The sequence below is a fragment of the Pan troglodytes genome, chromosome 18 (assembly GCF_028858775.2).
Source record: "Pan troglodytes isolate AG18354 chromosome 18, NHGRI_mPanTro3-v2.0_pri, whole genome shotgun sequence".
NCBI classification, from domain to species: domain Eukaryota; kingdom Metazoa; phylum Chordata; class Mammalia; order Primates; family Hominidae; genus Pan; species Pan troglodytes.
Genome location: NC_072416.2, coordinates 30,813,400 through 30,838,540, shown reverse-complemented (window position 1 = coordinate 30,838,540; position 25,141 = coordinate 30,813,400). Strand labels below are relative to the sequence as shown.

Below are 25,141 nucleotides of genomic sequence, written 5' to 3'. Positions count from 1 at the left end.
TTGCTTCCTCCCCATTTCCTCGTACGCTTAGGAAGTTCATACACACCTCACAATGTGCTGTAATTATTTGGGTGGCTGTTGCTGACCCAGACAGTGGACAATTTGCCTGATTCTTATTCACTTTAAATACTTCATTTTTAGCAAAAGGCCTGGCACAAAGCTAATACTAACTCACTGAAAGTTTGTTGAATGAATAACTAAATGCAGGCGATCAAGGCAGTAGCAATAGAAATAGGCAGGCGGAGATGGCTGGGGGCCATCCCTGCAGTGCCAACTAAAAGTAATAGCAGCCTTAAATCTTTTTTTGGAATAAGACAGGCTTCAGATTAATATTAATAACAAAATGTTATTTAGTTTACTTGAACAAAATCCCTGGAGTCAAATTTATAATAGCTGTGACTTATCTCATGCCTCATGTGCCAGGTGTTTTATGTACATTAAATTAAATCTTCACCCCAGCCTGGCAATGGAGCTATGATGTGGTGACTCCACACATCCAGTTTATTCTGAGGAATTGAAAGCAACTCCAGGGGATTCTATAAGCCACTCATAGCAGTTCCATCCTCCTTCACTACGGCTAGATCGGGGGGACTAGGCCTAGGCCAATTAGGATCAATAGGGAAAGCTTCTTGCCTTGAGAAAGGATGTGAGAAAGGCGCTCTTTCTTTTTTCTTTATTTTGAGATGGAGTCTCACTCTGTCACCCAGGCTGGAGTGCAGTGGTACAATCTCGGCTCACTGCAACCTCTGCCTCCTGGGTTCAAGCAATTCTCCTGCCTCAGCCTCCTGAGTAGCTGGGACTACAGGCGCCTGCCACCATGCCCAGCTAATTTTTTTTTTTTTTTTTTTTTTGAGATGGAGTTTTGCTCTGGTTGCCCAGGCTGGAGTGCAACGGTGCGATCTCGGCTCACCACAACATCCGCCTCCCGGCTTCAAGCGATTCTCCTGCCTCAGCTTCCCAAGTAGCTAGGATTACAGGCATGCGCCACCATGCCTGGCTAATTTTTTGTATTTTTAGTAGAGACGGGGTTTCTCCATATTGGCTAGGCTGGTCTCAAACTCTCGACCTTAGGTGATCCACCCATCTCGGCCTCTCAAAGTGCTGGGATTACAGGCATGAGCCACCATGCCCAGCCTAATTTTTGTATTTTTAAGTAGAGATGGGGTTTCACCAGTTGGCCAGGCTGGTCTCAAACTGCTGACCTCAAGCGATCCATCCACCTTGGCCTCCCAAAGTGTTGGGGATTACAGGTGTGAGCCACTGTGACCGGCCAAAAGGTGCTCTCTTTTGCTGGATTTGAACAGGGAATTTTGTGGCCCTGGCTGTTCCTGGCAACCACCTTGACAACAAGTCTGATAATGGAGAAGAGGAGAGCAAGAAAGTCCTAGAGGAATGGCCGGGCGTGGTGGCTCATGCCTGTAATCCCAGCACTTTGGGAGGCCGGGGTGGGCAGATCACTTGAGCTCAGAAGTTGGAGACTAGCCTGGGCAACACAGTGAGACATTGTCTTTGCTGAAAAAAAAAAAAAAAATCAGCTGGGCATAGTGGCGCACACCTGTAGTCCCAGCTAACTGGGAGTTTAAGGTGAGAGGCTTGCTTGAGCTTGGAAGGTCGAGACTGCAGTGAGCTGTGATTGCGCCACTGCACTCTAGCATGGAGAACAGACTGAGACCCTGTCTCAAAAAAATAAAACAAAACAAAACAAACAAACAAACACAAAACCACACACAGAAAAAAAGAAAATCCTAGAGGAATGGATCTAGGCCTCCCATCACACCCAGCCAAAAGCTAATGAATCTCTGGAAGTCCAGTTATGTAACCCAAAGGCATACCCTTAAGTGAGTCAGTTGCATTTCTGTTATCTCATTCAATTTTACAGTAAGGAAACCAAGACTTCCAGAGTCAATTACTCAAGATACCTTAGCTAGTGAAGTTAAGAGCTGGATTCCACTCCAAATAAGTCTCAACCCAAAGCTTTCACTCATCCTACTAAACTGAGCCAAGTAAGTGACTTGGCCTCCATTCCGATTCATCAGCTTACCTACTGAGATGGCTTCTCTTGTACATGCTGTTTCTACTGCCTGGAATGTTCTATGCCCCCTCTCTTTGCCTAGCAAACTCCTGCTTCTTTAAGGCCAAAGCTTAAAGAAATGTCACTTCCTGACTTCCTCCCCATCCTAATCCGCCAGATTATTTTAGATCCCTTGGCCTTATTAGCGTGTAAACTATATTAAAGTTATATCATGTTAGTTTCAATTTTTCATTCATTGCTCTTATCACAATAACTGATCCATTATTGTATAATATTTTACAAATAATTTGTCTTTAAATTCCATAAGGGCACACATATATTTGTTTTGCTCAGCATTGAATTCTTGAAATAGTGACTGTCACTTAGTGGACAACAATAAAGATTTGATAAAATAAATGTGCTTGAGGCTGGGCATGGTGGCTCATGCCTGTAATCCCAGAACTTTGGGGGGTCGAGGTGGGCGCATCACTTGAAGTCAGGAGGTGAGACCATCCTGGCCAACATGGCGAAACCCCGTCTCTACTAAAAATACAAAAATAAATTTAGCTGGGTGTGGTGGCAGGTGCCTGTAATCCCAGCTACTCGGGAGGCTGAGGCAGGAGAATTGCTTGAACCCGGGAGGCAGAGTTTGCAGTGAGCCGAGATTGCACCATTGTACTCCAGCCCGGGCAACAAGAGCGAAACTCCCTCTCAAAAGAAAAAAAAATAGTGCTTGATGGCCTGGTGCGGTGGCTCATGCCTGTAATCTCAGCACTTTGGGAGGACGAGGCGGGTGGATCACCTGAGGTCGGGAGTTTGAGACCAGCCTGACCAACATGGTGAAACCTCGTCTCTACTGAAAATACAAAAAATTAGTTGGGTGAGGTGGTGGGCTCCTGTAATCCCAGCTACTTGGGAGGCTGAGGCAGAACTGCTTGAACCCAGGAGGCGGACGTTGCGGTGAGCCGAGATCATGCCATTGCACTCCAGCCTGGGCAACAAGAGCGAAACTCTGTCTCATTAAAAAAAAAAAAAAAAAAAAAAAAAAGTGCTTGAGGCTGGGAGTTTGAGGCTGCAGTGAGCCATGATCATGTCACTGCAACAGAGTGAGACCCTTTCTCCAAAAACAAACAAACAAACAAAAAACTAAAGTGTTGTATCAGTGGTTCTCCAAATGTGGTATCTAGACCTGCAGCATCAGCTTCATTTGGGAGCTTGTTAGAAATGCAAATTATTCAGCCCCATCTCAAACCTACTGGATGGGAAAGTCTATGAGTGGAGCAAGTAATCTTTGTTTTAACAGTCCTTCTGGGTGAATTGATTCAGATCACACTGAGGTTTGACAGGAAAGAAAAATAGCTCAGGGAAGTCTGAGTTATGTGAAGTATGCAAAATTTGTCAGGTCCACTGAGACTTGTGTATGGGAGTTCGGGCACACTCCCACCTCCACATGCCCGGGGACAATTGTTTAAAGATATTTTGTTCCAGACTAGCTGCCTCCCCCATTTCCTTCAGGTTCCTGAAATTTGTGATACAAAGAACAATGTATAGGCAATAGCTTATGTTATTTTTTCCCCCTTTCTCACCATTCCTATTCAACCTTATGTTACGCCTCTTTTTTCCGTAGAAACCCACTTGAAGCCAGGCGGGAGGGCTCACGCCTGTAATCCCAGCACTTTGGGAGGCCGAGGCTGGCGGATCACCTGAGGTCGGGAGTTCAAGACCAGCCTGGCCACTATGGTGAAACCCCGTTTCTACTAAAAATAAAAAAAAATAGCCGGGCATCATGGCAGGTGCCTGTAGTCCCAGCTATTCGAGAGGCTGAGGCAGGATAATCGTTTGAACCCGGGAGGCGGAAGTTGCAGTGAGCCGAGATTGCGCCATTGCACTCCAGCCTGGGCGACAAAGCGAGACTCCGTCTCAAACAACAACAACAACAACAACAACAACAAACAACAACAACAACAACAACAACAACAACAAACTACACTCTAGTCTGGGCGACAGAGCAAGACCCTGTCTTAAAAACAAACAAACAAACAAGAAAACCCCATTTGTAACTGCCACTAATTGGACTATACTTCTGGTGGGCCATCTTCAAGCTTCGGGCTTGAATAAACCCTATACTTAAATACTATTTTCTCAATCTCGTTATTTAAGGTTGACAAGGGCCATTGGGTTATATAGATTTGCTCCAATCTATGTAGTAGGCACACCCGCGGGCTCAACCTCAGCTGTTTGGGATAGTTTCCTGACTGTTTCTTAAAATTAGCACTTTCAGCCTCGCTGGATGACTCACACCTGTAATCCCAGCACTTTGGAAGGCTGAGGCAGGAAAGCTGCTTGAGCCCAGGAGTTCCAGACCAGCCCGAGCATCAAAAGGAGGTCTCACCTCTGCAAAAAATAAAAAAATTTAGCTGGGCATGGTGGCACACCAGGAGGTTGAGGCTGCAGTGAGCCATGATTGTGCTACCGCACTCCAGCCTGGGCAACAGAGCAAGACCCTGTCCCTAAAAATAAAACAAAATAAAGATGAGCACTTTCACGAGTAAAGTGGATTGGAGGATGGGAACAGGAATCCAACACATTCTCTGCCTCTCTCAGCACCTTGGCTATCGAAGTTATGTTTATCTCCCCTGTCCTAGCATCCACAGCAGGGCCTGGAATATAGTCGGGCAAGAGTGTGTGGACTGCATGAATGTAAGCTCCATGGGGCCGCGTGTCGTCACGCTGCCAGCTCGATGCTCCGCCCGTAAAAGGCACTCACTAAAGCTTTGCGGAATGAATGGGCGAAAAAAGCGAAAGGGAAACCACGCCTTTACTAAAATGGCAGCCTGGGCTCCCTTTACCAAGATGGCTGCCGGCCCGCGTGGACGCACGGGCGGTGGGCGCAGGGGGCGGGGCAAGAGAGGGCGAGGTAAGAAGGCGGGGCCAGTGGGAGCCGTCAGGTGCGGCCCCGCCCTCCGCCCGCTCCCCCCGCTCGCCCCGCTCGATTCCGGATTGGTCCGGTTCCAGCGCCGCAGCCCGGCGGCCGCGCTGTGGGGCCGCCCGGCGCTCGCCACTTCCGGCGCGTTGGGGCTGTTGGTCGGGGGCGGCCGCGCGGTACTAGCGGGCGGCTCCAGGGCGGGCTCGCGCAGGGATGCTCTAGGGGGCGGCGGCAGCGGCCGTGTGGGTTGAGGCTGCGAGGACAGCGCGGGCCCCCGGGCCTCTCCCCTGAGCCGGCCGCCTGGGCCGCGCGGTCGAGGCCTGTCAGCCTCCGCCCGTTCAGCCTCGGGGCCGGGGCCGCCGCCACCTCTGCCCGCGGAGGCCGGGGAGCCCCTGCCTGGGCCCGCAGCCTCCCCCGCGGGGGTCGGGCCCGGGCGGGGGTCCCGAGCAGCTGCCCTCCTCGCCGGCATCCGAGCCTCATTTCCTGCTTTTTCAGTTTCCTTGGGGAGGGGCGGGTGGGTCTGGATGACTTGTCTCGGGGGCCCCCGATGAGGCGACCCGGGCGGCCCTGCCCTTTTTAGAGGGTCCCCTCGGGGCCCGGTGGGGAAGGGGTTGTCTTTGCATGGGTGGGGGACTTCCCGAGTCTGCCGGGACCATGACCTGAACTGTGCGAGCGGGACGTGTCCGAAGCCCAAGAACCAGCTCATCTGAGCCGCCCCCTCCCCGGCCAGCATGGTAAGTGGAATTGGAGCCCCCTTCCCTCCTGGGGTGCCCTACCGGAGAGGTGGGAATGGGCCCCGGGGCTGCTGAGCCATCGCTTCTCTCCCCATGGCGGGGAGAGGCGCGTGCGGAGCCTGGCCGGTGACACATGCGTGCAGAGTGTGCAGCCCCGGCCCTGCGCTCCCATCCCCCCAGGGATGATGGCTCAGGCCTGGGAGGGCCCTGGGAGCGCAGCAGGCACAACCCTTGCATCTGGTGTTTGCCTCCTGCAGCTCCTCCGGATAATAACTATCGTTTATTGAGGGCTTACTACTTGCCAAGGCCCTGCGCGAAGTGATTGACAGTGCAGTAGTATTTAATGGTCACACCAGCCCTCTGTTCGGAAGTGGGGAGACTGAGGCACGGAGCAATTAATTCCCCAGCTCAAGGTCAAGCGACTTTTTAACAGTGTTAAGATTTGAACCTAGGCATCTGACTTTGAACCTAGGCATCTCTAATACACTTAGAGAGCTGGGTGATTGTAGGAGAAACATCTCATCTAGCTGTAGGTTTATATATGAGGAAACAGAGGGATTTACAGAGGTTACTTGCACAGGTGATGGCAAAGTCAGGAATGGTCGTGATCTTTTGACACTGAGGCTGCTATTCTACATGCTCTGATCTCTGCTGAAGCTACCTTCCACGCTTTCTAGACCGATACTTTCAATACTCCCCTAAATGTGTGTACCCACATCTCTTTGTTAAGCATTTGCCTTTTTGCTCTTGTAATTATTTCGGAGCCTTATCTGTCTATAGCGGTATACACAGCTCCTTCAAAGACCAAATTGTTTGAACCCTTATCTGCTCCAGCTCCTGGCACATAGTAAGCCCTTGGTAAGTACTGGATCACCCAGCCTGTGGTTGAGCACCTCGAGGAGTGGAGCTGTTCTCCTCAGTTTCACCCATTTTACCCCTGCCAAGTTAGTGGTATAATAGAGAAAGGGACATAGCTGCATCTTTTGTGATACAGACCTTAAGGCCTGTGGAATTTTCGAAACATTCAAGGGGCCTGTGGGTAGTGTGTAGGTCCTGAGATATGGAGCTTACAACCAGCTAGGTAAAGTACACCATTAATGCTGAGCAGCACCGTGCAGTATATGCTATACCTGTAGTGTATGTGTTTTATTTTTATTTTTTTTGAGACAGGGTCTTGCTTTGTTTCCTAGGCTGGAGTGCAGTGGCACGTTCATGGCTCACTGCAGCCTCGACCTCCTGGGCTCAAGCAGTCCTCCCACCTTAGCCTCCCAAGTAGCTGGGGCTGCAGGCAAGTGCCACCATGCCTGGCTAATTTTTTGTGGAGATGAGGTCTCACCATGTTCCCCAGGCTGGTCTTGAACCTGAGCTCAAGTGATCCGTCCTCCTCAGCCTCCCAAAGTGCTGGGATTACAGGCGTGAGCCACCGTGCACAGCTGAGTCTATGTATTTTAACATATATATTACACAGTATGAATTGTGGCAAATCAGTTAAGCTCTCAGTTCCAATTTCCTCAACTATGAAATTTGGGGATAGGATTTCTCTAAAGAGTAATCTAGAGGTATGAGGTATAACATTTAGTGGCTAATGAAAGTAGCACTCATTCCTTCCTTCATTTATTCTTTCAGTAATGCTTTTTTTTTTTTTTCTGAGATGGAGTTCAGCTGTTGTTGCCCAGGCTGGAGTGCAGTGGTGCAGTCTCAGCTCACGGCAACTTCACTTGAACCTCCCGGGTTCAAGTGATTCTCCTGCCTCAGCCTCCCGAGTAGCTGGGATTATAGGCATGCGCCACCATGCCCGGCTAAATTTTGCATTTTTAGTAGAGATGGGGTTTCACCATGTTGGTCAGGCTGGTCTTGAATTCCTGACCTCAGGTGATCCACCCGCCTCGGCCTCCCAAAGTGCTGAGATTACATGCGTGAGCCATCGCGCCCGGCCTTAATATACTTAAGTTTTGTTTTTTAATTGTAGTAAAATATACATAATTAAAATTTGCCATTTTAACCATTTTTAAGTGTACAGTTTAGTGAAATTAAGAACATTCACATTGTTGTGCAACGATCACCACCATGTATCTCCAAAGGTTTTTTCCCAAAACAACCTATACCCGTCTTTTTTCAGTCTCTCCCCTGCCCTACTTTAGTTTCTATTTCTATGAATTTGACTACTTTAGGTAGCTCATGTAAGTGGAGTCATGAAGTATTTGGCCTGTTGTGACTGCCTTATTTCACATGGCACAGTGTTCTCAAGCTTCATCCGTGTGGTGGCGTGTGTCAGAGCTTCCTTCCTTTTGAAAGCTGAATTCCATTGTGAGTATGTGCTGCATTTCGTATATCCTTTCATCCTTCAGTGGATACCTGGGTTGCTTCCACCCTTTGGCTATTGTGAATAATACTGCTATGAATATGGGTGTACAAATCTTACAAGTGAATTTTCAGTAGCCACCACCATATACCAGGGCCTAGGGCATGTACAGATGAACAAGACACACATTCCTCCCCTTGGGAAACTTACAGCATTGCTTTAGGACCCTTGGACAGAATTTTGTTATTGACTGAGCTAGCCCAGCACCCTTGTATTCAGGTTTCATTTTAATTGGCAGTCAGTAGAGCATCATGGGAATGACCACCTCTGAGTAATGAATTGTAAAGTAGTTGGCTTCATGAACTCCATGTGCATTTTTTCTGAGATACGTTGCAAGTCAAAGTTTTTGTCACCTAGACCTCAGTTATTTAAGTACACAGGGGGTGGCCATAGTTGATGTGAATAGGATTGTCCTTTTTGTGTCACTGACACAGTGGTTCATCTGTAGGTATCCCAGGGTCAGGGGCTTGGGTAGGGTAGGCCCTGTCCCCCAAAGGTAAGGAAACTGTTGCCTGGCTGGTGTCTTACAGGCGGAGGGTCTTTTCCCTGGGATCCCAGCTCTTTATTCCAGGAAATTATTTCCTCTCCATTTCTTGCTGACTTAACATTTTTACTTTTAAGGGTATTAGTTGGCATAAGTTTGAGCCCTTTTAATATCTTCTTTTTAAATCTTCAACTCTAATAAGACTTGAAAGTGGCGTAATGTGATAAAAACTACCACTTATTAAGCATCTTTGATGTGCTAGCTATTCTTCACTCATTACTTGTTTTTTCTTTCTTTTTTTTGAGACGGAGTCTCGCTCTGTCACCCAGGCTGGAGTGTAGTGGCATGATCTTGGATCACTACAACCTCTGCCTCCTGGATTCAAATGATTCTTCAGCCTCAGCCTCCTGAGTAGCTGGGATTACAGGCACCTGCCATTACGCCCAGCTAGTTTTTTTTTTGTTTTGTTTTGTATTTTTAGTAGAGATGGGGTTTCACCAGGTTGGCCAGGCTGGTCTCGAACTCCTGACCTCAGGTGATCCACTCGCCTTGGCCTCCCAAAGTTCTGATATTATAGGCGTGAGCCACTGCGCCTGGCCAAGTTTTTCTCTTAGTCATTCAGTATCAGTAAACCCCACCAACTCTGCTAGGTTCCACTATGGCTGTTCCTGCCAGAGCGGGAGATGGACAGACCTGCTCTGTGATTCCTAGTTGACAAGTGGTGGAGTTGGCATTTAGACCCAAAGTGCTGTACTCCGGAGCCTGTGCTCTTTGGGTGCTGCCTCATGGGAAGGAAGATCAGGAGAGTCTTCCACCTGTATGTTGTTTGGCTTAGAGATAGATAGTGGTGGAGCATGGGGAGTATGGGGAATTTTGTTTACACTATCCCTGTTGACCTTCACATTTAGAACCAGTTTAAAAAGATTTATAGTTGCAGTATAGAATTATAGGAAGAGCTAGCATACTATAACTGTATTTGATTAAATCATTTTTTGTTGCATTCCCATGGATTCTTAAGTGGTGTGACATGTTAGAGGTTCCCACTACTTTGCTGAGAAATTATTACTTAGTATTGAGCGAGCTGTTGCTTAATATGAAAATTGTGTGCAAAATTGAGTTTTTGCTTATATTAGCATTTCTTTTTTAGTTGCTTAGAAATTGAATTGCCTGCTAAGGTTTGTTTTCTTTCTTTCTTTCTTTTTTTTTTTTTTTTTGAGATGGCATCTTGCTTTTTCACCCAGGCTGGAGTGCAGTGGTACGATCTTGGCTTACTGCAACCTCTGCCTCCCAGGTTCAAGCGATTCTCCTGCCTCAGCCTCCTGAGTAGCTGAGATTACAGGCACCCACCACCATACCCGGCTAATTTTTGTGTTTTTTAGTAGAGATGGGGTTTCACCACATTGGTCAGGCTGGTCTCGAACTCCAGACCTCAGATGATCTGCCCACCTTGGCCTCCCAAAGTGCTGGGATTACAGGTGGGAGCCACCACACCTAGCCTTATTTTTTTAATATCAGTTACCATGAGTGGCCCCTGTAATGGAGGCAGAATCAGAACTGAAATTTAGCCACTCACATGGCATGTCATCCACTTGTTCACCCACAGCATTGCATTGTACCCCATGCTCTGAGAGGTACAAAGAAGACATGGGGGTGCAGGGAGATGGCAGGGAAAGGTTCAGCAGTACCCAGAGGTTTTGTATGTCAGTCACAGCATTAGAGAAAGTCTGGAGAAAAAGTTACCTGTCAAGAAATGACTTGAATAGCTTCTGAAAAAATTAGTATATGTTATGGTTCAAATCACCTGATAAAACCAAAATGTGGTCAGCAAAATTAATGTAGTATAAAGAAATAGGTAGATTAAGCCAGAGTTTTTGTTATTGGTTTTTATATTTATTATATATTTATTTATTTTTTGAGACAGGGTCTTGCTCTGTTGTCCAGGCTGGGGCGCAGCAGCACAGTCACAGCTCACAGCGACCTCGATCTCCTGGTCTCAAGGCAGTCCTCCCACCTCAGCCTCCTCAGTAGCTGAGACTACAGGCCCATGCCACCATGCCCAGCTAATTTTTTTATTTTTATTTTTTGTAGAGAGTGGGGATTGCTATGTTGTCCAGCCTGGTCTTGAACTTCTGACCTCAAGCAGTCCTCTTGCCTCAGCCTCCCAAAGTGCTAGGATCACAGGCGCGAGCCACCACACCAGGCCAAATAATCATGAAATAATGTATTGACTTCCTGCTATGAAGTTTACAACCCTAGGTACTGTGGTTACAATCTAACAATATAATAGTTAATGTGTGTGTGTGTGTGTGTGTGTGTGTGTGTGTGTGTGTGTATTGCTTTCTATATGCCAGGCATCTTACATCTATGAACCTATGAACCCATTTACTGTCCCAAACAACTCTAGGAGGTAGAGGCAGGTTTTTTTTTTTTTTTTTTTTTGAAACAGAGTCTTGCTCTGTCGCCTAGGCTGGAGTGCAGTGGCGTGATCTCAGCTCACTGCAGTCTCTACCTCCTGGGTTCAAGCGATTCTCCTGCCTCAGCCTCCCGAGTAGCTGGGACTACAGGTGCGCACCACCATGCCTGAATAATTTTTGTATTTTTAGTAGAGATGGGGTTTCACTATGTTGGCCAGGCTGGTCTTGAACTCCTGACCTCAGATGATCCACCCGTCTGGGCCTCCCAAAGTGCTGGGATTACAGGCGTGAACCACCGTGCCTGGCTTAAAGGCAGCTTTCATTTCATGTTTTATAGCTGACATTCAGTGCACTGAGAGGTTAGGCAACTTCCCAAGGTCACACAGCGAGTCACTGCTCATAACCGTTACACTTCCAGGGTAATATTTAATACTGCCCCTGCCCTCTGGGAGTCAGTTTAGTGGGGAAGATAAGTCAACATACTCTGAAAATACAAGAGACTGTGATACAGGTGATAGTAGAAGAATGTGTTGGTGCAAAGGGGCATTGGTACAAAGATTGCATAGGTACTGACCTGAGAGAGATTGGCTGAGAAGAGTCAGGGAAGGCTTCCCAGGAAGGTATATTTGAGTCTTGAAGGATGAGGAAGAGTTTGACACTGGGACAAAGAAAGGGCCTTCCAAGTGAAAGTTTCTTGCAGACAGTTACAAAGGTCACATATATAGCAACAAAGATAATAGAAAATGATAGGTGTGAAGTGAGAGTGAAGGAAATAAACGTTTGTTGGGTGCGTAGGACTTTCTAGGGCTTTATATGCATACCTATGTACACATATACATGTAGTACACAAACATGGTATTTTTTTTATCTGAAACCTTTACTCCTACTTTCCTGGCCAGTTATTGCCCTATTTCTTTTTTCCCCTTTGCAACAAAACCCCAGGAAGGAGTGGCCTGTACTTGGTCTCTAATTCCTCACTTTCCCTTTGCTCATTAATTTTAGACATAGGATCTCGCTCTGTCGCCCAGGCTGGAGTGCAGTGGAGTGACCATAGTTCACAGCAGCCTTGAACTCCTGGGCTCAAGGGATCCCCCTGCCTAGGCCTCCCAAAATGCTGGGATTATAGATGTGAGTCCCCACGCCTGGCATTATTCTCTCTTAATCTCTCTTATCAAGGTGATAAGTGTTGCTTATCCAGTGTTGCTAAATCCAGTGGTTAGCTCTCAGTCCCTATCTTACTGGATCTGTCAGTAGCGTCAGACAAGTGGAGTACCCCTTCTGCAGTTCAGCCTTTCGTCACTTGGCCGCTGGGACACTAAGGTGTGTTCTTGGTTTTCCTCCTGTCGCACAGGTTGTTTCTTCCTCATCTCATAGCCGGAACACTCTAGGCCTCGAACTTAGTGCCTTCATCCAGGACACCTATAACCCAACATCTCTCTCCTCAGCTCCAGTTCTCGAGTCTCCAGCTGTCTGCTTGACATCCAAGCTGGTTTGTGAGACGGGTCACATCTCCCCTCTAGCTCAGCTCCTTTAGCTCTCACTGGCTGTGCTGCAGCTCCCTCGGTCTTCTTACTGCTCTTCAGACCTTCTGGGCATGTTCCTGCTCCAGGCCTTTGGCCTGGCTCCCTGCCTCTGCTTGGACCGTGCTCTCCCTGAGAATCTGCTTGACTAAACCTTTAAGCCTCGAGTCACTTTTCCAGTGGGGCCTTCCCTCACCACCCTGTTTAAAATGGTAATGCCACTTCAGCACTTCCAGTCCCTGACATCCTGCTTTACTTCTCTTTTTGTACAATTTTTTAACATTTTATATACTCAATATTATTAATGAGGTTGGTCTTTTGTTGTCTCCCGCTAAAATGTTAGCTCCATAAAGCTAGGGAATCTCTCTTTTGTTCATGTATCCCAAGAGTCTAGAGCAATTCTTGGCATAGTGGGCAATTAAATTGTGGTAGGGATGTTGTTGAGGTCTTGGGTGTTCAAAGGGAGCTTTAGGGAGGGAGTAAACTAGGCTCCCTAGCAGTTTCAGAAGTTTGGAAGTTTCAGAAGAGAAGGATGTGAAGAAGTAGTTGGAGAGAAGGCTATCAAGGTAGTTTGTGGCTAGATGATGGAGGGTCTCCAGTACTACCCTAGGGAGTTTGGCTTTCTCTTGTTGGATGGTTTTTCCTTAAAGGAAACTTAATCTGCTGTGTGTAGGTTAGATGCGGGAAACCAGATGTTACACCATGCCTGTGTGGATGTGACAAGGGCCTGCCTGTTCTTGCATGTGTAATTAGTGGTTGAGAGGAAGACCTGGTAAGGGTGTTGTCACTTAAAACTGATTCCAGAGTTAAGAGATGAGGAAGAAGGAAAAGCACAAGCTGATTTTGGAAGCCTGTAACCTGGCGATTGTGAGTAGTAGAAAGTTTTAATCAGTTGGTGATTTGGATTTGGTAGGAATGGAAGCGATAACATGTAAACTGATAGGAAGAGATGACAGGAGATGGGCCATGTGCTGATGAAATATGGGACGTGGCTATCTCTGTAGGTAGGTGAGCAGTTGTGGCACTGTTGACATGAAGGTAATTGGCCCTGGGCACGAGAAGGATGTTGAAGATCTTAAGTAGTTGCATTGTCAAATGTATCTGTCTAAGCCAAGGAAGATGTGATGGCACAGGCTGTGTTGAAAGGGTAGGAATTCCTGAAAGTGTGGTTGCCACTCCACCTCTACTTTTTCAACCTCCCACCTCTCCTTTCCCCCTGTCATTCATTCTACAACCCATTGCAGACTGACTTTTTTTTTTTTTTTTTTGAGATGGGGTCTTACTCCGTCACCCAGGCTGGTGTGCAGTGGAGCAATCATGTCTTACTGCAGCCTCTGTCTCCTGGGGCTCACGCGATCCTCCCACCTCAGCCTCCTGAGTAGCTGGAACTATACGTATGCATCACCATGCCTGAGTAATTTTGTATTCTTTGTAGATACGAGGTTTCACCATGTTGCCCATGCTGGCCTCGAGCTGCTGGGCTCAAGTTATCCTCCGGCCTCAGCCTCCCAAAGTGCTAGGATTACAGGTGTAAGCCACCACGCCCAGCCAGCAGACTTTTTGTCTTTACCACTTTTCAAGATTATGTGTAACATCTGTGTGCTGAGTTCAGTTTAATGCGTATTTTCAATCCTTAGGTCATTTGACCTCTCAGTGTGGCCTTTGGCAGCCACTGATCTCCTTTTCTTTTCTTGAAACACTTTTCTTCTTGGCTCCCATGGCATCCATGGTATTAGTCTCTTGGTTTAGCCTCCCATGGCTTCAGCTATGACCCGTGTACCAATGAAAAACTAAACCCTCACCAGCTGTAGATATCCAGTGTTCTGACAACATCAAATTAAATGTGTGTTCAACCAAATCCATCATCTTCCTCTCAGGTTAGTGCCTCCTCTGTCTTGCCCTGGTTCTGTTAATGACCTCATTTTCTAGCTAGTCAAAGGATGAACCTGAGTCATCTTTAACTTCCTCTTCTATAGCGCCCCCCTGCTTCCAGACCTGTTGATGCTGCTGCTAACGTATCTGTGTCCTGACCCTGACCTTTCCCTCCATTCCCTCTGCTTTGATCAAGCTGTCATTGTCTCTTGCTTTGGTTGTTGCTGTCATGACCGGTCTTCTCTTCCAGGTTCTGCGTCCCTCTGTCCATCTTCCGTACTGCTGAGCTGCCTTATAGAGCTCAGATGTGATCATGCCACGTGAACCCCAGTCATTCAGAGCAGAGGGTTCCCACTGTTGTCTGAGACCAAGTTTTCATCATGGTAGAGTAACATGGGCCCTGAATTTTAAGTTTCTTACTTACTTTGAGGTCCCTCAGTAAGGATGAAGATGGTTCATTAAATACTTAAAGTGATTTATTTGGAGTATCTATGAAAGACTTCCCAAAGTACACCTTGTTTTCCAGCCGCAGCAAACCATTTGTCATTCCCAGAACACTCAGTGCACTTTAATACTTGTCTGCCTTTGCTGATGCCGTTCCCTCTGCTCTAGCGCCCTTTTCTTTCTTGCAAATGAAACTTATGTGACATCTCAAGGTTACCATAAACATTACCTCTCTGAGGCTTTCCAGCTGCTAGTTTATCATAGGTCATCTTCGATTATAGTTTGGTATTTTTTGGCTTCTATTATTTTGATATATTTGTTTTTGTTAATATAAGAATGACAAGACTACATTATTATTATTATTATTTTTTGAGACGGAGTCTCGCTCTGTCGCCTAGGCTGGAGTGCAGTGGTGTGATCTCGACTCACTACAAGTTCCGCCTCCTGGGTTCAAGCATTCTCCTGCCTCAGCCTCCCGAGTAGCTGGGACTACAGGTGCATGCTGCCACGCCTGGCTAATTTTTTGTATTTTTAGTAGAGATGGGGTTTCACCGTGTTAGCCAGGATGGTCTCGATCTCCTGACCTCGTGATCCACCCGCCTCAGCCTCCCAAAGTGCTGGGATTACAGGCATGAGCCACCACGCCCGGCCAAGACTACATTCTTACAGTGAGTGTCAGACAGTTCAGAAGTTTCAAGAGCAAAATGTGGAACTCTTGCCTCCTTCCCCACTCCCTCCTCCTCCTTCCCACTCCAAGCCTGGGGGTGAGGAGGATTAGTTCTTTCTCTTTAAGAGCCCATAGCAGAGTGCGTCTTACTCTGCTTCGCCTCTTTAGTGCCTAGTAAGCATTCAGCAGATACATGAGTAATTAAGAGTCAGGTGTAAAAATAAACCCAAGCAGGTCAAGGTGGGCCCTTGAGGTTAGTAAATGATAGTAATAGTATTTGGAGAGGGTGGTAAGAGTGAAATAGAGTATGAATGCAGTAACACCCTGTATTTCCAAAACCCATGCAACCAGCAAGCTCAGATAACTGTATTTTTTCCCCCGGTGGGTGGAGATGGGCAGCAGGTGAGCAAGGGAAGTTGTCAGAACAAGTGCTGGGGGGGGTGGTGTGCTTACTGGGGAGCCCCAAAGCTAATTGCTACTGGGAGAACCGCTGAGGAACAACGAGGAGTGGGAGTGGGTGAGGTGAGGTCTTTGTGGATCTTAACCAAGGAAAGACACAGGGCAGAGAAGTGAGGGGGTGGAAGAGGCTAATGGGAAGGGAAGGAAATGGGCATAGAGAGAGAAAAGGTCTGTGTTTCATAATTGCACTCTGTGCTAGTCGTCATTAAGGGGCCCTCATGCATACCGCGTAGGGTATTTGATCTAATCTCTCACAGCCACCCTGCCAGGTAGGTATTATGTTCCCATTTTATAGTTGAGGAAGATAAGGACGCTGAGGCCCAGGGTGGGTAATGCTAAGTAACTTGTCCAAAGTTACCTAGTGTTCTCTTCATCTGGCCTAAGAAAATAAAAAACCAAAAAAACAGAAATCAGAATTACCTAGTGAGTTGACAGAGCCAGGATTCAGTTCTAAGGTTCCAACTCCAAGGCCCATGATTTTTTCTAGATCACTAGGTTTCTTTTTTATGAGACGGAATCTTTACCTGTTGCCCAGGCTGGAGTGCAATGGTGCGATCTTGGCTCACTGCACCCCAGCCAGGGTGACAGACGAAACTCCGTCTCAAAAAAAAAGAAAGAAAGAAAAAGTAGTATGACTTGAGGGCACAGTGGTAGCTGGTCCATATTACAGGACATCAACAAAAAGGAAGATTGCTTGATTTCTTTGAGTTTTAATTCAGGTAAGCCCATTAGGCTTAGCATATGCAATAGGTTCATTTCCATTAGAGGAGCCTGCTGCTGTTTTATATGAAGGTTATAATGAAAAAGATCTCTGGTCTAGGGCTCCCTGAAAAGTTAAGGGTATTTTATAAGCCAAATGGAGCTGGAAGGAAAATCGTTGGTTTCTAAACTCATTAATAATCAGACCTGAGAAGTTCTGTCCTTTCCTTTCCCTTTTTTTTTTTTTGAGATAGAGTCTCCCTCTGTTTCGCCCAGGCTGGGGTGTAGTGGCGTGATCTTGGCTCACTGCAACCTCTGCCTCTGGATTCAAGCGATTCTCCTGCCTCAGCCTCCCGAGTAGATGGGATTACAGGTGCCCACCACCATGCCTGACTAGTTTTTGTATTTTCAGTAGAGACAGGGTTTCACCATGTTGGGCAGGCTGGTCTTGAACTCCTGACCTCAGGTCATCCACCACCTTGGCCTCCCAAAGTGCTGGGATTACAGGAGTGAGCCACCGTGCCCGGCCCAGGGAAGGCCTTTTAAAAAATTCATGAGGAGGCCAGGTGCAGTGGCTCATGCCTGTAATCCTAGCACTTTGGGAGGCCAAGGTGGGCAGATCACAAGGTCAGGCGTTCGAGACCACCCTGGCCAACATAAGTGAAACCCATTAGCCAGGTGTGGTGGTGGGTGCCTGTAATCCCAGCTACTTGGGAGGCTGAGGCAGGAGAATCACTTGAACCCAGGAGGTGGAGGTTGTAGTGGGCTGAGATTGCACCATTGCACTTTATCCTGGGTGACAGAGCAAGACTGTCTCAAAATAAAAAGGCCGGGCATGGTGGCTCACTCCTGTAATCCCAGCGCTTTGGGAGGCCAAGGCAGGCGGATCACCTGAGGTCAGGAGTTTGAGACCAGCCTGACCAACATGGCGAAACCTGTCTCTACTTAAAAAAATACAAAAATTAGCTGGACGTGGTGGTGGGCACCTGTAATCCCAGCTACTCAGGAGGCTGAGGTGGGAGAATCGCTTGAACCCGGGAGGTGGAGGTTGTAGTGAGCCAAGTGCTTTGTTATTGTCCAGGAAATTATTCATCTGCATTTTGTTTTTAGAGAAAGATAAATTGAGTGATCTATCAAGGATTTTTTAATTTTAGGGGCACATGTCATCAGGACCTCCTGAGGCTGTGTCACGGACTCATGTCCTTTTAAATAAAAAAATTTTTATAAAAAGGGTTTGTTTATTTAATTTAATTTCATTTTTTTGAGACGGAGTTCCACTCTTGTTGCCCAGGCTGTAGTGCAATGGCACGATCTCAGCTCACTGCAACCTCCACCTTCTGGGTTCAAGCGATTCTCCTGCCTTAGCCTCCCAAGTAGCTGGGATTACATGTGACACCACGCCCAGCTAATTTTTATATTTTTAATAGAGATGGGGTTTCACCAGGTTGGCCAGGCTGGTCTCAAACTCTCAACCTCAGGTGATCCACCCACCTCGGCCTCCCAAAGTGCTGGGATTACGTGTGTGAGCCACTGCGCCTGGCCAGATTTATTTATTTTAAATATGTAATTTTGAGATAATGTAAGACTTATGGAAGAGTTGCAGAAATAGTATAGGGAGTTTTTGTAAGCTCTTCTCCCATAGGTACTTACTAACAAACAACAAAACTGCAGCAGCCAAGCCCTCCAACATTTGTGACCAACAATTTATTTTTTAAAAATTTTCTTTTTTTTTTTAATTTTAAAATTATTATTATTTTTCTTGTATCAGGATAGGATCTCGCTGTGTTGCCCAGGCTGGTTTTAAAATCCTGGGCTCAAGCAATCCTCCTGCTTTGGCCTCCCAAAGTGCTGGGATTATAGGTGTGAGCCATTGTTCCTGGCCTTGTGACCAATAATTTAGCTCAGTTTCTGTGCCTTCTTTATTCTAGTACTGCTAGACAATTAAAGTAGGTACTGATGCTACTGTAGAAACACAAAATCTTCTCTGCCACTTCTTGATTTTGCTTAGTTGTTATTATCCTGATTGTAAAAAGTATTTTGAACTCTAGAATATTTGATAATTAAAAAAAAATTACCACCATTGGATTCAATCTCTAATAACATTTTGATTTGCTTCCTTCTAGTCTTTTTTCCTATTTACTTTTTCAATATGGTTGAGATTACACTGTAAATGCACTTTTTTCTTCTGCCTTTTCCGCTTTATAGCGTAAGTGGCTTTTCAAATCATTAAATATTTTATAAATATTTGCAGTGGCTTTATAATACCGCATTGCATGGAGTTTTAAGCAGTTCATTGTTCTGTTTTTTGCCATGGTAAATAATAATGTGATTAATGTCTTTGCAAAAAGCTTTGTATGTATTTTAGAAAATTGCCTTAGGATAGATTCCCAGAAGGGCCCAAGGGTATGAGGGTTTTTTTTTTTTTTTTTAAATAAACTTAGATGTAGTCTGAACAATTTTTTTTTTTTTTTTTTTTTTTAAAGACAAGAGTCCCTCTGTGTTGCTCAGGCTGGAGTGCAGTGGCGTGATCTTGGCTCACTGTAACCTCCGCCTCCTGGGTTCAAGCAGTTTTCCTGCCTCAGCCTCCCAAGTAGCTGGTACTGCAGGCGCCCGCCACCACGCCTGGCTAATTTTTTTTGTATTTTTAGTAGAGACGGGGTTTCACTATGTTGGCCAGGCTGGTCTTGAACTCCTGACCTTGTGATCTGCCTGCCTGGGCCTCGCAAAGTGCTGGGATTACAGGGGTGAGCCACCGCGCCCGGCCTAGTCTGAATATTTTTAAGGCACTTCATCACATGTTTTCCAGAAAGGTTACACGAGTTTATTCTTCCCATCAGCTGTAGATAAATATCCTCATCAGCGTTGGGTAATGTTAAGAAAATTGTCGCTAATTTAATAGGTTAAATAATGGCTTCTCATTATTGTTCCTCAGTATCTTTTTCTGTGTGTCTATGTAGGAAACTTATCAACAAGTTAGATTTTATTTTTTGTCTGTTTATGGGAGACAGATCCCTTAAGCTTTATTTAGGTATCCCTTATATTTACATTAATGTATTAGAAATAGTGGCTTAACATATTTTAATTTTTTCCAGTTGTAAGTTAGTTACTTTTCAAAAAGCTGTAGTAAAATACACATTATTTTTTTTTGAGTCAGAGTCTCTCTCTGTCACCCAGGCTAAAGTGCAGTGGCGTGATCTCAGCTCACTGCAACCTCTGCCTCCCGGATTTAAGTGATTCTCCTGCCTCAGCCTCCCGAGTAGCTGGGATTACAGGTGTGAGCCATCACACCCGGCTAATTTTTGTATTTTTAGTAGAGACGGGGTTTCACCATTTTGGCTAGGCTAGTCTTGAACTCCTGACCTGAAGTGATCTGCCCACCTTGACCTTAAAATACTACATGTTTTAGTCTGTTTTGTGTTGCTGAAGGAGTATTTGAAGCTGGGTAATTTGTAAAGGGAAAAGGTGTATTTGGCTCCCAATTTTGGTGGCTGAAAAGTTCAAGATTGGGCATGTGGTAAGGGTCTCAGGCTGCTTCCACTTGTGGTGGACGGTGAAGGGGAATCTGTGTGCAGAGATCACAGGGCAAGAGAGGAAGGATGAGAGTGAGAGGAGAGGCGCCAGGCCCTTTCAAACAGCCAGCTCTCAGGAACTAGGAGAGTGAGAATTTACTTACCCTCACCCCCCGAACTCCTTGCCAGGGAGGGCATTAATCTGTTTATCAGATATCTACCCCCATGACCCAAACACCTCTCATTAGGCCCTGCTTCCAACATTGGGGATCAAATTTAGGCATGAGATTAGGTGGAGACAAACCACATCCAGACTATGGCAACACATAACATAAAACGTCACCATTTTAAAGTATGCAGTTCAGTGACATTAAGTGCATTCACCATGTTGTGTAAGAATCACCACTCTAGTTTCACACTTTTTCATCACTCCAGAGGAAACCTGTACCCATTAAGCAGTCATTCCCCTTTCTCCCTTGCCCCAGCCCCTGGTGACCACAAATCTAATTCCTGTCTCATGAATTTGCTTATTCTGGATATTTTTTATAAATTATCGTACGCTATATGGTCCTTCCTTATCTCCGAATGCATAAAAAGATGACATAGATTAAGTAAAAGTTGAATTGAATCTATATTTTGAAAATAGAAATCCATCTGTGGCAGCAGTCTTAAATTCAGCATATTTAATTGGCCAGGATGTCCCATGCCCCAGCCACTAGGAAGAAATAGTTTATACCAATAGTTACTGCCAGTGGACAGAGGGTTATAGACCTTGGGGTAGGATGGAACCTAAAATAGAGACAAAGACAGGAAAAGTATGGGGCTTAGAGAGTGAAAGCCAGTGAATGGCAGGCAGCACATTCCATGGTGGAATAAACAGAAAACTTCTAGGCATTTACCTTGATTTGGAGTGCAAATTGGAGAACTTGCAGGTACGTGCAAGTTCTTCTGTTATCGAAAAAATAACCAGCCTAAAGAATGAATATTTGTGACAGTGTCTAGTACATAAGACCTTAGTAAATGTGCGGAGTTTTGCTTAAGAGCAAGAGTGGTATTTGGGATGACAAGGACAAGCAGAGAGGATCCCCAGGCATCTCTTTCTCAGTGTTTGACATTTTCTCTCTTTCTTTTTCTTTTCTTTTTTTTTTTTTTTGAGACGAGTCTCTCTCTGTCACCCAGGCTGGAGTGCAGTGGCGTGATCTCTGCTCACTGCAACCTCCGCCTCCTGGATTCAAGCAATTCTTCTGCCTCAACCTCCCGAGTAGCTGGTACTACAGGCTCACGCCACCACACCTGGCTAATTTTTGTATTTTTAGTAAAGACGAGGTTTCACCATGTTGACCAGGCTGGTCTCTAACTCCTGACCTCAAGTGGTCCACCCGCCTCAGCCTCTCAAAGTGCTGGGATTACAGGTGTGAGCCACCACGCCTGGCCATGTTTGACTGGGATCCTTGGGTGTGGGGAAATGTGTTTTTAGGTGAGTAGTTTTCATGGTTCCATATACATATATATATAGAGCTTATTCACTATTTTTCATAGTAGGTGTTCTACAGTGTGGATGTACCTTATTTAACCAATCCTGCCTTGATGGAAATTTAAGTTGTCCCCATTCTTTTGTTTTACAAATGGCATTGACATGAAGATCCTTTACACCTAAGCTTTGGAGGAAAAATCACCAAAAGTGTATTGCTGGGTGAAGTTGTCTTTGTGTTTGAAATTTGATAAATATTGCTGACTTGTCTTCCACTGAGGTGGCACCAGTTGTCTTGCCATCCCTGTATGAGAGTGAAAGATGTAATTTCAGTTCATTATGGTCGGTGTCATGTTGAAGCCCACAAGGAGTGAGGAGCTCTGAGGGTGGGGAAGGGGGAATTGCATTAGGCTTCACAGAGTTGGGGACCTTTTCGAGGAGTCAAGAGCATTCTAGATAGAGGAAATGGCGTGTGTGAAGACATGGAACTGTTATGTGGAGAGAAAAGGGTGAGTTTGGGTTTGGCTGAGGCAGAGGGTGGGTGGGTGGCTGTGGATGGTGAGGTGGGGACAGTAAGTCAGCTAGGTTAGGGCCAGGTGATGAAATGGTTTAATCACCCCTGGTGGTCAGGTAGCAAAGACCCTGGGCAGCAGTGGTGATGGGGCTTGCAGTTGAAAGATACTTGAGAGAGAATGTACGACCAGTCTTTTTAGCAATCTTTTTTTACCCCGAAAAACTTTCTAGACTTGTTAGAACCAGAATCACAAAGCTGGGAAGGGCTTTAGTGCAGGGCTTTTCTGGTGCTCTGTAGGCCCATAGGGATTCTTGGAGGTGTCACAGATACTAGGTTTGGGAGTACAGACAGGCATTTGAGACCCCCTCCTCTACCCTTATTAATTAAGCAGTTTCTCATTTAGTCTGCTTTATATGGTGGGGTTCTATGCAATATTTCTTTCTTTAAAAAGAAAAAAAGTGTTTGCTGCTAGAATCGTGAGTCTAGTCCCAAACTCTTACTGTCCTGAACACAGATGGAGGCCTGTGGGACACGTTTTCATTCTTACATTCTTCGTTTGCAGCAGTGAGAGGTGATTTGTATATAAAAATGAAAGTGAAAAGGCATTTGGCATTCTTGGGATGTTTTTGAGCATTTAGCTAATTTTTTATGTAGGATTTTTATTTTGTTCCTTTTTTTTTAAAGCTCATTGACTCACCAGTGAAATATCTAGTGAAATAGTTTTGCTCATTTATGGATGAGGGTGCTAAGGGATTTACATCCATTGATGTCATTCCCACAGCTACTTGGTGAGGGGGAGTACTGTTGAAAGTTCATTTTGCAAGTGAAGAAACTTGAGCTCCGAGAGGTTAGATAATTTGCTCAGGGGCAAGCAGATAAGTAATCAGGAAGTCATCATTAGATGTGACCTGCCCTGATTCCACAGCCCACACCCTTCAGTTCATGCTAAGGCATTCCCAGGACAAGCGTACCCAGCCACCTGTTGGGGGTGGAAGGGCCCAGGAAGAAGAAGGGTGTTGGATTTCTGGTCAGTCTTGGCTTTGGGCTGGTGCCTGTAGAAGGGGCAGAGCTGAGAGACGGACTGAGTCACTTCTAGCAAAATTGGTTGAGAATCGTGGGACGGGTGATGCGTGCTTGCTGCGCGGGGATTGAAGGCTCATGGAAAACCCCATGTAGAGTTATCATCTTCACTCTCCAGGGATGTGAGCAAGGCCAAGTTCATTGGCCGAGTACCTGTTTCATTTCACCTGTGCACCGACTCCCTCCAGAAAGGCGCCATCTGCTTTCTTGCTGCTCACTGCCACCACAGTCACCACTACCACTGTTTTGCCTTTCTAATCCAGTGCCTCGCCAGTGGGGTGGAGGGATGGAACTGTGTATAGTTCCAGTATTACAATATAGTTTTTTATATTGTAGAAGTTTTAGTTTATTAGTGGAACCCGGGCACATGAAAGTCCCTGGTTAGAGAGTTGCTTTGCAGCGTCTTCTCCCTTTGTGGCTAGTAATGATCTGCGGGGATGGGAGGAGCATTGAGAACCTATTGGCCATGAAGAGTCACTTCCTCCCGACACAGATCTCTGCTTGTGCAGCACCCCCACACTTCCTGCGTAATGCAGTGCCCTCAGAGATCCCCCAGCAGCTGCCACCCCGGCAACATTATCTATATTTGCAGGGATACTTAAGGACCCTTTGGCAATTGGCAGTGATATTTTGAGAGCCTTTGAGGAATGTGACTGAACATGAATTTTAAAAAAGTATAAAGGTGGCACTAGGTGTATTCAGAGGGACAAGCTGGTGGCAACTTAGGGGGACTTTGCCTTTATAAAAGCAGACCCACACATGGAGTTTACGTAAGAAGAACTTACAGTGAGGGAGAGATGACTGTATCAGCCAATACAGATGAAGAATGCTCCAGGAGCTTGCGGGGTTTGCCCACAGTGCCACAGACTAGACTCAGTAGAGCCAGGACTGGCTCTGATCTGGTACTTTCTCTGCCTGCCATGCTTGGCCCTGTACCCCTCAGTGGCAGCACTGTTTCCCATTAGAGAAAACAAACCTGTTAGTTTTCTCATTGCTTATGTAGAGGGTAACCTTCCTGTGTCCCCTCATTCTTGCTTTAGCCTACATTCAGGGGGGTTTTGACTGCACACCAGGTGGGAGCAGTATTGGGGCACATTCTTCTGGTCGTGTCTCCACCCTCTCATTTCTTCCTTTCCATAGGAGTGATTTATCTGATTGGTGCACCAGGGAGAGCCTCACTCCATTGGTCCACATCTACCCTGTGTGAGGTCACTGCATCAGAACACTGCCTGGCTTTGTGCTTGAAGTCTCTCCCCTGCTTACCCTTAAGAGAAGCCTGTCCTTAGCTGTGTCCTACCTTCCTTTTGTGGCTAGCACCATTCTTTGTCCCTAGGTCTGGAGGCGGGTGGCAAGGCCAACTAGAAATGGGAAGGGCGAGGCATTGCAGCTTTGCCATTGACAAAGAGGATGGTAGACTTTGGTTTGCTCTTGGTTTCTTGAGACTTTATAGCAACCGAGTGGAACCTGGAGGGGATGATTATGCTACCCCAGTTCCCAGTAGTAATGTGGTCTAGAGATTTTTACCAAAGTCAAATAATATTATAACTTTTTTTTTTTTTTTTTTGAGACAGAGTCTTGCTCTGTCACCCAGGCTGGAGTGCAGTGGCCCGATCTCTGCTCACTGCAGCCTCTGCCACCTGGGTTCAAGTGATTCTCCTGCCTCAGCCTCCTGAGTAGCTGGGATTACAGGCGTCCGCCACCACCACTCCTGGCTAATTTTTGTATTTTTATTAGAGATGGGGTTTCACCATGTTGGCCAGGCTGGTCTCGAACTCCTGACCTCAGGTGATCTGCCTGCCTCAGCCTCCCACAGTGCTGGGATTACAGGCGTGAGCCACCGCACCCAGCCGTTATGTTAACTTATTTAAAATGCCAAGTCTACCTGGGAATAATTCAGGATGAAGGTGGTTTTACAAGAGACTTGCTCTTAAATAGCACAGGTGGTAATAGCAGCTGAAATGAAATTACTCACCTG

The 25,141-nt window shown here is 46.2% G+C and overlaps 1 protein-coding gene across 7 annotated transcripts in view; it reads left to right on the top strand.

Moving 5' to 3' along the window:
- The first annotated feature begins 5,050 nt into the window (after positions 1-5,050).
- Positions 5,051-25,141, top strand: part of XPO6 (exportin 6) — a 114,019-nt gene continuing 93,928 nt past the window's right edge. For 2 of the 7 annotated variants that reach the window (XM_016929689.4, XM_001138416.8), the window contains exon 1: positions 5,054-5,671. Coding sequence is in view for 4 of the 7 variants with exons in the window: in XM_001138416.8 (XP_001138416.1) it covers positions 5,669-5,671 (3 nt within the window). In the remaining 3 variants the exon portion in view is untranslated. Of the gene's footprint in view, positions 5,672-7,842; positions 7,979-25,141 lie in introns of all 7 variants that reach the window. The other 5 variants (XM_063796896.1, XM_063796895.1, XM_054669057.2 and 2 more) reach the window with 5 other exon arrangements.